Raw genomic sequence first — 13,568 nt, 5'->3', positions numbered from 1 at the left:
TTTTATTATAAATATTTTAAACTTCTAAGAAGATACCAAGACTAATGTAACTACACCATCCAACTTAATAAACACAATGTTATCAAGTGAAAACCCCCTTGAGTGTCCTACCAGACATCCCCCCCTTCGGACTTGCTCTCAGCAGATATTTGAAAATCCGTATAAATCACGTCCGGTCGTGTGTGTATCTTTCTGCACGGTGCTTTCATCCAACATTATGTTTCTGAGATAATATCAAGGCCGATGCAAACTTTTCTGTAAAGGGCTGGAGACCAACTATGTAGGGCCCCACTTTTAAGGACCCTACATTCTCTGTGGCAGTTTAGCTCCGCGATGAGCCTGAAGGTGTCTCAGGTGTGGTATGTGAACAGGTGGGCATGGGTGGTGCTCTGGTAAAACTTTATGGGTCCTGAAATGTTTAATTTCATGTAATTTTCATGTCATGAAACATCCTTCTTTTGATTTTTTTCAACTATTTAAAACTGTAGGGGCGCCTGGGTGGCCCAGTCGGTTGAGCGTCCAACTTCAGCTCAGGTCATGATCTCGCGGCTCGTGAGTTCGAGCCCCGCGTCGGGCTCTGTGCTGACAGCTCGGAGCCTGGAGCCCGCTTCGGATTCTGTGTCTCCCTCTCTCTCTTCCCCTGCCCTGCTTGCACTCTGTCTCTCCGTCTCAAAAATGAATACACATTAAAAAAAATCTTTTTTTAATTTTAAAATGTGAAAACTTGGTACCCGGCTGGCTTAGTAGAGTGTATGACTCTTGACCTCGGGATTGATCTCAGGATCGTGAGTTCGAGCCTCACATTGTGTGTAGAGATTACTTAAAAATAATAACATCGTGGGGCTCCTGGGTGGCCCAGTTGGTTAAGCATCTGACTCTTAATTTTGGCTCAGGTCATGGTCTCCCAGTTTCATGAGTTCAAGCCCTGCGTTGGGCTCTGCGCTGTCAGTGTGGAGCCTGCTTGGGATTCTCTCTCTCCCTGTCTCTCTGCCCCTCCCCCACTTTCACTGTCTCTGTTGCTCTCAAATAAATAAGTAAAAATAAACTTTAAAAATAAAATAGGGACGCCTGAGTGGCTCAGTCGGTTAAGCACCCAACCTCGGCTCAGGTCATGATCTCGCGGTTTGTGAGTTCAAGCCCCACATCGGGCTCTGTGCTCACAGCTCCGAGCCTGGAGCCTGCTTCGGATTCTGTGTCTCCCTCTCTCTCTGCCCCTCCCCCACTTGTGCTCTATCAAAAATAAATAAATGTAAAAAAAATAAAATAAAAGATAATAAAATCTTTAAAAAAATAAATAAAAATGTAAAAACTGTTCTTAGCTCATGGGCTGGACCAAAAAAAGGTGGTGGGCGGGGTCTGACCTGCGAGGCATGGCTTAAAGAGGTCTAGACACTGGTTTGTGTATATTCTTTCTATCGTATGAATATATCAACGTTTATTTATCCATTCTTCTGTCAGTGGGCATTTAGGCTATTTTTTGCTATAAACATTGTTATGAATGTCCTCTTGTGTTATGAATGTCCTCTGCCTCCCCCATTATCGGCATCCCCCACCAGATGGCGTGTCCGTCGCAACTGCGAACCTTCAGTGACACACAGCTATCGCCAGAGTCCAGAGCCACGGTGCACTCTCGTGCTGGACATCGTAAGGGTTTGCACAAACGGATGCTGACGTGTGTCCATATCACGGTCTCACACCGAGTAGTCTCACTGTCCTAGGAATCCCCTGTGTCTGTGCATCCCTCCCCCTTTTCCCAACTCCGTCCTTGGTACCGAATGAGCTTTTTACGGACCCCGCAGTTCTGCCTTTTCTGGGATGTCACAGAGTTGGAATCATACGCTATGTGGCCTTTCTCGGACTGGCTTCCTTCTCTTGGTTACGTGCGTTTACGTTTCCTCCACGTCTTTTCAGGGGTCAGAAGCTCATTTCTGTTCAGCGCTGGGCAATGCTCTGATGACTGTACCGTTTATCTTGAATATTTCTAAACACACATTTTCTAGCTGTTGCAGGCCGTTGGGAACCTAGTTGATTTTTCTCAGATGATTTGGTATCTAGCAATTCTGCAGAAGTGATTGGTGCTGGTGCGCGTGGCCAGAGTTTTCCCTCGGTTCTCTATGGGGACAGAGCCCCTGCTGAGGTCAGGCTCCTTCCTTCTCAGTCCTGTCTCTGCTCAGTCCTGTCTCCTGACTCCCATGCAGTGGAAACAAGAGCAGGCTAGCTGGCATCCACACCTTTGTCCTGACTTGAACAGTGCTTTTTGCGTTTTTCTTTAAAGATTTTATTTTTTTAAGCAATCTCTACGTCTGAAATGGGGATCGAACTCATAACCCCGAGATCAAGAGTCACACACGCTCCACCAACCGAGCCAGTCAGGAGCTCCAAATGCTTTTTGCATTTTATCTTCAAGTAGAAAGTTTGCTGTAGGTTTGGGTACTATGTTGAATCCTACAAAACTGCCATTTTTGTAGGTTAAAAGCGGTCAAATATCAGCGAGTTTATGTGGCCCAGCCTCTTCCAGACCGTTCGTCAGTTTAAAGCAGCGCTCTCTCCTCCTGATCTACTGAGTTTTTACGCAGAGTAGATGCTGAATTCTGTGGGCGGGTGCTTCTGGCTCCACCCCAGGGGCCCCGAGCGGGTTCCCGGCCGGCTGGATGCTGCTGCCCTTCCAGGGAGCTTATGCCCGTCCAGCGTGCTGGCCGCGTGCCGGCTGGGGCCTGGCACCTTAGCCCCCCAGCGCGGGCCGCCTGCCGCTGCCCTCGGAGTGTTCACAGCACGGTTCTCCGCACGACCAGAACCTTCCGCCTCTCATCAGTCGTTGAAAAGTATCGTGCGTGCATCCCGGAGCCGTGTCTGTGCGTGTGTGCGTGTGTAGTTTTTTATTCGCTAATATTCCGCTTCTCTGAAGGGGGTGGGAGTTTCATAAACTCTTGACCCTAGACCATATGCTGATGTCTCGCGAACGGTCTCCAGTGTGCGTCGGATAAAATCAGAGAGCGCCAGGTGGGTGATGGGCGGCCTGTTCGGCCGTGGGGTGACGCGAGCTCCAAGTCGGCCCTGGCGAGGTGGCAGAGGCGGCGGCGTTGGGCTCCACGCTGAGCTGGGGGTGGGTGCGGGGCCAGTCGGCGGGGGGTCCTGGCTGGGAGGAGGGGGCGGCCGGCCAGGAGATGCGTCAGATCTGGATTTGCTGTGGGATGGACATGGAATGTGAGAGAAGGAAGGAATCCGGGTTCGAGGCCTGGCAGCTGTCCGGGGGGAGGCGAGCGGCGGTCTGGGACCAGCGATCCCCGAGCTGCCCACCAGCCTCGTCCGTGGGCACACACACCTCGTGGGGTGTTGGGGGCCTTCTGCTGGAGCTAAACACAAGCCCTCAGCAAAGGGCAGGGTCTGAGCCATGGGACAGCGGGGACGCGCCAGGCCGTCTGGAATGGCTCTGGCTCTGTGGGAGAGATGTCCACGGCTGTGTGCCTGGTGAGGAGACGTGGCCTGAGACAACTGGGCAGGGCTGGCCACAGAGAGGGGCTGAAGACCATGGCACTTTCCACCAGAGGATCCCTCCCCTGGAGGACCTCCTCCCCTAGGGGACCCGTTCTCCTGGAGGAGGACCCCCCCTCCTAGAAGACCCCCCATCCCCTGGAGGACGCTTTTTCCGCTTGTGGGAAATGCTGTTAAAACTTCGAAGTGCCTCAGCTAGTTGTTCATAACTTTTCAAATCATCTGCATTAATTAATTAAACTTCTGCATACGTGTTATTGAGGAAAATGTCCTAAGTCATAGAATAAATATGCCCGTTAGCCGTTACAGTAAAACATGCATATTGTTATCTGTACCTTCACTTCTTTCTGGAACATTAAGTACTTTATTACACTAGGGGCGCCTGGGTGGCTCCGTTAGTTAAGTGCCTGATTCTTGATTTTGGTTCAGATTATGATCTCAAGGTTTGTGAGTTCAAGGCCCCAAGTCAGGCTCCGTGCTGACAGCATGGAGCCCTCATGGGGATATTCTCTCTCTCTCTCTCTCTCTCAAAACAAATAAATAAACTTGAAAAGTACTTTATTACACTTTATTAATCTCTTTCAAACTACAAAACTACCATGTCTTGGATAATCCAGTGAAAGGACTCCTTTCTTAAAACATGAGAAAAGATGAGACTCTGGGGCCCACTTTTTTAACCAATAGATAAATAAGCAAAGGGTATGGTCAGAAAGCACAGAGGAAGACGCACGGTGAGTCCCTCAACAAATGCGAAAAGCCATTTATTGTCAGTGCTGCCCCAGGGGCTGTCAATTAAATCCAAAAGATTTGTGTGCGTTTCTCAGTTGAAAACTCAAATATTGATTGAACTAGAGCGGAGGAGAGCTGGGTGGTGGGTGTGAGTGCTCCCTGGGGCGGGAGGAGGCTGGTGGATCTGGCTGGTTCCCAGGGGCCCCAGTGGCCTGCTGCCCGGGCTCTGCCCTGGTGCCCCTGCTTTTAATTCTTACATTTTCTTCCATGTTTCATTCTGTGCCTCTTTAGAAACTCCCTCATGCTCGCTTCTGACTGCCGTCCTGCAGGCGTCCCCACAGAGAGGGGTGCAAAGAGCCATCAGAGCGATGCACCGATGATGTGCCAGGGACATGTGCCCTGGGAGGGTCTGTGTGACGTTAGGTTCTTGGTCTCCTGAAGGATGTGAGGGGCACTCAGATGGCCACTGAAGGCCTGCTGTGGTCATCCTGGCTCGTGGACACGACCACGCCCCTCCCTTGCGGCCAGTCCCCAATGTGAGCGAGTCCCTGATACCGGAGACTTGGGGACAGCGTTTCTTCCTGCTTTTGAGGGAGACCTGGGTGACATGCCCCCTCGATGACACATGGCACTGAGTCCTTTTCTCTGCATTTCCACGGCAGGGCTCTAAGAGCGCCGAGACAGAACGTTCCTCTGGACGCCCCGGGGAGGCCCGGCCCCACCTGGCCCAGAGCATCAGCAGAAGGTCCAGTCTGCCAGGCTGCACAGCAGGAGCTGAGGCCGGGTCGGGGCAGGTACAGCAGGGCCGCGTCTCAGTGCAGGGACCCACTATGGGGAACCCGTGTGCCCTCTGTCCCAGTGGGTGGCTGTTGCCCTGAGTGACTGCGGTGTCAGGACCAGACACCTCTCCTCGCGTGGGCGGGGGCAGGGGGGGTCTCCGTCATGCCCTTGCACAGTGAGAACCCCGCCCCGGGGCACACACGGGCCCCCACAGCGGGCCTTCGCGGCCGGAGAGCATGGGCTTTGGGGCATCTGCCCTTCTTTCCAGGTCCCACCTCCCGTAGAGACTGGACTGCCTTTGCCCTGCACATCGCGAGGCCTTCTGGAGCCCAGGGGAACCCTAGCTGGAGTGCCCGGGGAGCGCGGGCCTGACGGAGGGCCGTGCCCACCGTCCCACCACTCACCCAGCAGGACTCTGAGGGCTGTTTCTGTCTTTGTTTACCGTCATAGGGGCAACACGGGATCTCCAGGGCGACTTACAGATCAGCTCGGCAGAAGGAAAGCCGGTCCCCAAAGCCACACCTGGCTCAAGAATCCCGTGAGGAAAAGAGCCACCACACCCAAAGCTCCTCATCACCAGCCAGTGGTCCCCTCCAGGACACGTGGAAGTTACTGGACCTGGGATCCAGCCCCTCCGGCCTCACGTCCCAGGACGACTCTGTGCCAGGTAGGCTGGGGCCGGGACACAGGGGCGCACGAGTGCCTGGCTCCGGGGTCCCAGACACGCCAGGCTCGGCCACTCGTCACCAACACACTCCAGAGGCAGAGAGATGAGCGGACGTGACACGAGAAGGGTGGTTACTGCAGCGAGGCCGATGTCAGGAGGACCGTGGGCGAGCAACTCGAAGACGGTCTGCAAAGTGGGGAAAACAGTCCCAGGCTTATCTATAGGGAGAATGCGGGCCGGCGGTCAGTGGGCCCGTGTAGGTGGGCGGTGAGGGTCAGGCAGATCACCGTCGGGGGCTGTCTCACGGGGGCCCGGTGTCCTGCAGGGCGGTTCTTGTTGCCGAGGGGTAGTTTCTGTTCCCACCACGGATGCTTTGCCTGAGGTAAGGGAGAAGCTGGAAGGAAGAACTTACTCGTTCAGAAAGTAGGAAGTCAGAATGGAGGGAGTCGACATCCTGTCTTAGGCGAGACGCGCTTCCCCTCCGCCGCTGTCCAGGAGGGCTGGGTCCGCGGTGGCTGATGTGCAGACAGACACCGCGTTCTCTCCGCCCGTTCTGCCTGTGCGGGCTCCTGCTGTGTCACCACAGTGCCGGTCCTCCTGCTCGGGTGCTGCCCGGTGCCGCGGGGTCCCCTCCACGGGGGCTGGTGCGGTCCTTCCGTCTGGGAGAGCCGGCCACCCTCCGGCCTCCCGAGCACGCCCGTGTGTCCCTGTCCCTGCCCCGCCAGGTCCTCGCGGGCGTCCAGGAGATGTATTTGCTCTGTCGGGAGGGCAGCCTGACCCCGAGAAGTAGCCAGAAGCCGGAGGAAATCCCTTCGGAATCCGTCCACAGGGAGCGCCCCTGCTCGGGGTCTCAGCCCCACGTGGGCCGCACCTCGTCGTGTAGATGTGCCCTGACCGATGGGACTGTTGTCCCTGCAGTGGATATTTTAGGTCATTTCCAATCTTTTTTCATACAAGTCACATTACAGTGATGGCCTGGGACACATGCCTCCCGCTGAAAGCCTGTATGTGAGTCCCCAGAGTGGGGGTTGCCAGGTCGAAAAGCAGGTGTATTTCTAGTTCGGGAAGGTCCGGTCCGGTGGGGTCCGTGGGACCACCCCCGCTCACACGGACACCAGCAGGGTGTGCGAGGCTGCGCACACGGCACCGCGGACGTCACCCGCGTACGTCACCCGCGTCTCCTGTCCGAGGTGGTGCGGCGTTTCCCCGAGTGGCTCTGGGCAGGAGTCCCCTCCTCTCCCCTGGCTCCCGCTCTGCCCCTTCCCACCTGCCGCGGCTCCATCTGTAGGAGCTCGTCCTTCCTGATGGAAATTACCCCTTTCCCGAGACACAGTTTACAAATACTTTCCCACCTTCCGGCAGTTTCTCATTTGACTTTCGGCTTATGGTGGTTTTTGTCATGTGTGTATTTGTGTGTGTGTGTGTGTGTGTGTAGTTAGTGTTCTTGTTTTTCACCCTTTCTGGTTCCTGTGCCTTTTTTTGGTCTTTTCCACTCCACAATTGGAGATTATTCTTCCCTGACTTCTTCTAATACTTATGGCTTCATTTTTTTAATGTGTGAATCCGTGAATCATTTGGAATTTATCACTGTATACGTTACAAAATAGGAACCAAACTGAGTTTTCGTCCCGATGGCCCAGCGGCACTCACTAGTGGCCCGTGTTGCCCTCTTGTTGGAAGTCCCGCTGTCACTGCGGTGCTGACTTCCCCAGGGCGTCTGTGTCTGGCCCATCCCACCATGGCGCCCGGGTCTCCACCTGCCCGTGGGCGGTGCTGGGCTGTTGGCGTCGTGACCGCCACACGGCCCTCGGCCGGCCTGGGCTCTCCTCGCTGTACCTTTCTGCGCATTTTCCCGGCTATTCCCGCGCGGTCTCAGCCTCATGCTCCTCCCCAGACTCTGCCCCTGGGTTTCCCAGGTGGGCCTCAGCCCTGCTCGCTTCGTATTTCACTGACTCACCGGCTTCCTTTGATTCCCCTCCTTCCCGCACCCATCTGTTGGGGCAGCGCCTTCTGCAGAAAGGACAGCGCCGTCCGCGTCCCCTGTGCCCCGCTGACCCGTGTGCGAGTCTGCCACAGGGGCTCCGTACATGCTCTTCCCTGGGAGCCCTCATTGCTGGCACTTCCCTCCGGTGGCTTTTTGTGTATTTTCTGCTTGGCGTGCTTGAAGAATTTTTTATCTTCTCACGCCTTTCATTGAATAGGTCACATTTTCCATCTCCAGCCTGTTTTTAAGTGACACTCAAGTTTTATTCTTCTGGTGGTTACTCCCAGCTTATTTTCATTTCACCCATCAGTTTCTTAAACTTGTGGACGTCTGCATTTTTCTGTTACCATCCATGAGGATATTAGCTGTTCGGGAGGGGTATCTTTTAGACAAAATAAATTTGATTCAATTCCTTCAAACTTATCCGTGGCTACCTTAGTAGCCTCTAAGATACGTTGTTCTTCTTCCAGAATAGCCTTAGAAGAGAATTTTTATATGGGAAACTCTTTGAGGCCGTCCATGTGGGGAGGACTTTTATTTCTGCCTCACATCTGACTCGCTCTAGTTAAGCGAGCACCCCATTTCTCACAACATAGCCGGCTAAGTGCCGGACTGGCTTCCTTTGCACATGTCCACAGAAAATACCACTGTTGGGGCCTCCTGATCTCGGGGTGGGGAGTTCGACCCCCATGCTGGGCGTGGAGCCTAGTTGGAAGGAAGGAAGGAAGGAAGGAAGGAAGGAAGGAAGGAAGGAAGGGGAAAAGAAAAGAAGAAAGAAAGAAAGCAGGGCTTGCCTTTTTGAAAAATGCCATAGTCACACTTGAAGGGGTCCATACGTGGCAAGAAAGTGAAGAATTTTTTTTTTAAGTTTGTGTATTTTGAGAGGGACAGAGACAGCACAAGTGGGGAAGTGACAGAGAGAGAGGGAGAGAGAGAGAGAGAGAGAGAGAATCCCAGGCAGGCTCCACACTGTCAGCACAGAGCCTGAGGCAGAGCTCCAAACCACAAGCTGAGATCATGACTGAGCTAAAATCAAGAGTTGGATGCTTAACCGACTGAGCCAGGTGCCTCAAGAAGGTGAAGAATTATTATTTTAATGTTTTTATTTATTTTTGAGAGAGAGAGACAGAGCACAAGCAGGGGAGGGGCAGAGAGAGAGGGAGACAGTCCGAAGAAGGCTCCAGGCTCTGAGCTGTCAGCACAGAGCCCAACGCGGGGCTTGAACTCACGGACCGCGAGATCATGACCTGAGCCGAAGTCGGATGCCCAACTGACTGAGCCACCCAGCACCCCTAACTTTTACTTTTTTAAGTAATCTCTACACCCAACACAGGACTCGAAATCACGACCCCGAGAGTAAGAGTTGCACGCTCCTCTGAGCCAGCCAGGCGCCCCAATGTTTGTTTTATTCTTCAAGTTATTTTATTTTTATACTTTAAACTGTACATGTACATGTGTTTGATGAAACTTTTTGGGCATCCTTTGTAATAGAAAGTCTTAAAGAGAGAGACAGTGGTCTCCCCGGGGCGTGTGGCCGGGAGGCCAGGTGAGGTCAAGACGCAAGGTGAAGGTTAGTGTGGGGTTACAGGTGGTCCCCGCGGACGGGCCACACAGCCATGCCAGTCTTCCGGGCGGGAGGAGCTGGAGGGAAGAATGGGGCAGACGACTTCTTCCAGAAGCCGTGCTCTTGAAAAGCAGCAGTTCCGAGAGGCCACGCCCGTCCACGTGCAGGTGGAAGGGACGGCCTGGTGGTGACTTCCTGTCAGAGTCCCTTCCTTTCCTGCTTTTAAGTGGCACAGAGCCATGGCTCAGGGGTGAGGAGGGCGGCGAGTCGGGAAGCAGGCAGAAGCAGGGGCCAAGCGGGGCCGGTTGGTGAGCAGGGCGGCCAGCCGGCTGCTGCAGGTGACAGCGGGGACCATTCCGGGTGGGGAGGAGCACAGCGGCAGTGCCGGTGCCCGGCGAAGCCCCTCGGCAGCCCTGACCTGCTGTGCACAGGTCACAGACAGCCTCCTGAAGGTGACTTAAAGCAGCCCCAGAAACTTATACGTGCTCACTGGACCCAGGAGGAGACAGCCGAGGTGGTGAGCATTTGGTCACATTCCTGACACGCAGTGAGCACGGCACGGCGGTGGCACTGACTCGCTGACCAACACATAGGAGTCCGTCAAGTTGTGTGTCGAGCCCAGAGGCAGATGAGCCAGGGGCTGGCTGGTCTGGGGCTCTGTCTCCTCCTAATGGTCCAGAAGAGCTGCAGCAGCTCCGAGCCTCACGTCAGAAGGCCCGCTTCTCTCCCCACACTTCTTTCTTTTCATTGGGAAGGGAAGTGTTTTCCCCAGAGCTCCAGACAGACCGTCTTCCACCAGGGGACTGTCTCAGAGCCTGAGAACAGCAGGCAGGGCCTCGGCAAGGAAACCAGGAAGGCTGTGGGGCGGGCCTTCAGCACGGTCTGTGCAGGGGAGGGTGGTCACACACCGGCTGGGGCTGGGCCTGTCGCCCCTGCCCTTTATGAGCAGCGCTTTGGGATTGAGAAGTAGGAGAGATATGTTTGGCTCACCCTGGGAAGCATTGAGGCGGGAGGAAAGGTTGGAATGAACGCATTGTGGTCGTTCCAACTGTCTACAGAGTTTCTTTGTGCTCCCCTCATGTGTTGACTGTTCGAGTATGCATAACGGAGTTATCTGTATGATATTCTACTTTCTGTAAGCATACGTCTTTTTTATTGTTATTTTTAAGTGTTTACTTATTTTGAGAGAGAGAGAGAGTATGCACGAGCCGGGGAGGGGCAGAGAGAGAGTCCCAAGAAGGCTCCGTGCTGTCAGAGTAAGAGCCTGACTCAGGGCTCAGACTCGCAAACTGTCAGATCATGACCTGAGCCGAAATCAAGAGTTGGACACTCAACCAACCGAGTCACCCAAGTGCCCCCTATTTATCATCATTTTTTAAAGATTTTATTTTTAAGTAATCTCTATGCCCAACATGGGACTTGAACCCACCACCCTGAGATCGAGAGTCACAGGCCCCACCCACCGAGCCAGCTAGGCGCCCCTCAGAATACTTTTTAAAACCTTACTGGTTTCTTCAGTGATACTCTCAGGAAGTCAGTAACTCTGCTTCGGACGTAAACCTGTGATCGTAAGCATTTATGATAAAGTACAACGTGGGCGATCCGTCCAGACAGGCAATCTAGAGGCTCCATTATAGAGCCTGGGATGAAGCGTCTTCTCCTTTTGTAAGTGTTCCGTGCATTGTGAGGAACAAACTGTGAGTCCTAGCAGTCGTGAAAAGTTAAAAACAATATTGAGATAGTGTAACAGTGTTTGACATCTGCACTTAATAACATGAAGGATTGCTTCCATTACACGGATTTCTCAAGCGCTTGGCTCTTGGCGCTGAAAAGACGTACTCCTTTTGGTTTTGAGGTGGGACCAGAGCCCCTCCTGGCCTCCGTACTGCCCCAGGAGGCCTGGCCAGGCCCTGCTGCAACCCTATCCCGGGGCAGGGCCTGAGCCCAAGCCTGACCCCCTGGGTCTGCACGGGTGCCTGGGGTCCGGACCCACAACTGCACCCAGGACTTCGGGGTCGCCGTGCCCCCCCTTCTCCACCCTGCCCGAGGGATCCGGCCCCTTCTCCTGACCCCCCACCCCCACCCCTGCTCCACGCTGACCCTGACCCTACTCTTCTGTCCTCTCTCCTTGCTGCAGAGCCTGGGGCTCCGACCCCTCCCCGGAGCCCCATGCACCCCAGGCCCCTCCTGCCCACACCTCTGGACACCTCCCCCCCCCCCCACCATCCTCTCAGAGCACCTGCCTGTGGCCCATCACCTTCCAGCTGGCTTCCTCCCCTCCCTCAGCACTAGCGCACCGCCCCCCCCCCGCCCCCACTCCGTCCTGGGACAGCCTGGCGCTGGGGCAGGGCTAGCACAGCAGGTGCACGACAGGTGCTCAGTCGAGCTGAGCAGGGAGGTGACTGGAGAGAATGGAGCCCAGGGAGGCCCTGAGTCTGCAGCCCAGCGGTCTGTGCTCTCAGGAAAACCATGTGATGAGAGACCCTACCAGGCATTGTGGGAAAAGTACATCTTTATAAGTCAGCTCTTCTGGATGGGAGTATTACATACTATAAAGCTGTTTTCTCTACGCTAAGGAGTCCGTGTAATTCTAACTGAAATACGGACAGTTTCTCTTGAAGCGAAGTGAGTGGTTTTCAAGGCCAGTAAAATGCACGGGGAGCAGGCCACACACAGCAGGAACCTTCTAGCTGTGGGCATATGTTACGTAAGGAGAGGCCGACACAGGATGGCCCGGCACACGACTGCCCACCAGCAGTGCCGGCCACACGCTAAAATGCCTCCCACGCAGAGTTCAGTGGCTTAAAATCAAACCTAAAAATGTACAGAATTGGAACTGAGTATCTAGTGGTTTAAAAATCGCACATTTCTGGCGCTCCTGGGAGGCGCAGTCGGTTAAGCTCGTTGGTGAGATCAGGACCCGCATCGGGTTCTGCACTGACAGTACAGGGATCCTCTGCCTCTCTGTCTGCCTCCTTCCTGATAGCGTGCGCTCTCTTTCTCTCTCTCGAAACAAATAAGTGAACTTTAAAAAAAATAAAGAAAAATCACGTGTTTCTAAAATGATTATTTTTTAACTTCAAAAACAACCCAATTGGAAAGACTGGGTTGACAGATGACCAAGGTCAGTCACACGGCAATGGCTCATCCACATCAGTCAGGACAGGAGCGCTCAGCCAAGGCAGCTGTCGGGCCCACCGGCAAAGCGGCACCTGCCTCGGAAAGCCGGGCCCCACCCGGAAGGCGACGCCGGGTGCTGGGACATCTGGGAGGGCCACGTATGACGCAGCCGCTCCAGGGGTGGTTAGACCACTCCGCCTCCCAGGCGGCCCAGCCACGCCGTGGCGCTCAGGGTGCGGGACGCCCACTGGAGCAAAGGGGGCTCCTGATCTCGGCGGGTCAGGAGTGACGCCTCCGTGTGGCTGGGAAATGAAATGGTGCCTGGGGTTGTTGGGGAGGAGTTAGGCCCCGCGCCCCCTGCCCCCTCTGACCACAGCGGTCGGGTCCCCTGCCCCTCTCCACACCTGCCCTGCGCTCTGTGACTGTAGAAGCAGACGGCGAGCACGCGTGTGCACCCGCTGTGTTCAGGGACGTGTGCCGGTAGGCAGCGTGCTCCTTCGACCCCGTCCTGGGTAGTTCGGTGACGTGGGGCGCGAGGACGTTCTTTAACCGCCCTGTATGCCCGGACTTCGGGTGGCCTGTGGTCTTAGCTCCTAAGGCGGTGCCGCAGCGAAGCTCGCGGCGTGGAGGGAGGGCCGTGGGAGGGTGTCGTCAGAATAGCATCTGGAATCACTGGGTCAAAGGTGTGAGTGGTTGGAGTTCTGCAAGCTGTTTCCAAATCGCCCCCGAAAAATTGGCCCGATTCGTTCGTGCTCGTGGCTGCAGGGTGTAAGAGTGTCTTTCCTCACTCTGGTGCGGCTGTGTTTTTATCCGGCATTTTCTTTCTTGCCAATCTGGCAGATGAAAAATGTATTTCATTATTGGCTTGAATTTGCAGTTTTTAAATTGTGGGTGAAGCTGGCCGCCTTCTGTGTGCTTTGCATGTTGTTAGGATTCGTACCCATTGTAAGGTGACTGAAAGCTAGCAGCAAGTGCGTGTTCGCTGTGATTTGTGACAGTCAGAACACACAGGGACAGAGAAGTGTGCTCTAGAAGGGACTGGGCCCCAGCTTGGGGTCGGTGGGGGGGGGGGGGCGGCGGGCCGGAGATCTGTTTTTTACAAATGAATGCAGTCACCCCCACAGTAGTAAACCCATCTGCAGAGCTACTGGAATCCCATTGTCAAGTGAGGAAACCCGCCCGAGGCACGGAGCTCCTGCCCAAGGCCGGTGTCCCCAGCCAGAGGTCCCCAG

At 54.8% G+C, this 13,568-nt stretch overlaps 1 protein-coding gene across 9 annotated transcripts in view; it reads left to right on the top strand.

Annotated features, from left to right (window-relative positions):
• CCDC57 (coiled-coil domain containing 57) overlaps positions 1-13,568 on the top strand; it is a 101,838-nt gene that overhangs the window by 67,432 nt on the left and 20,838 nt on the right. For all 9 annotated transcript variants that reach the window (XM_042917194.1, XM_042917196.1, XM_042917188.1 and 6 more), the window contains 2 exons: positions 4,884-5,015; positions 5,452-5,668. In XM_042917194.1, the coding sequence (XP_042773128.1) occupies positions 4,884-5,015; positions 5,452-5,668 (349 nt within the window). The remainder of the gene's footprint in view (positions 1-4,883; positions 5,016-5,451; positions 5,669-13,568) is intronic.

Source organism: Panthera leo, chromosome E1 (assembly GCF_018350215.1).
Source record: "Panthera leo isolate Ple1 chromosome E1, P.leo_Ple1_pat1.1, whole genome shotgun sequence".
NCBI classification, from domain to species: Eukaryota; Metazoa; Chordata; class Mammalia; order Carnivora; family Felidae; genus Panthera; species Panthera leo.
This window is presented reverse-complemented; position numbering and strand designations above follow the sequence as displayed.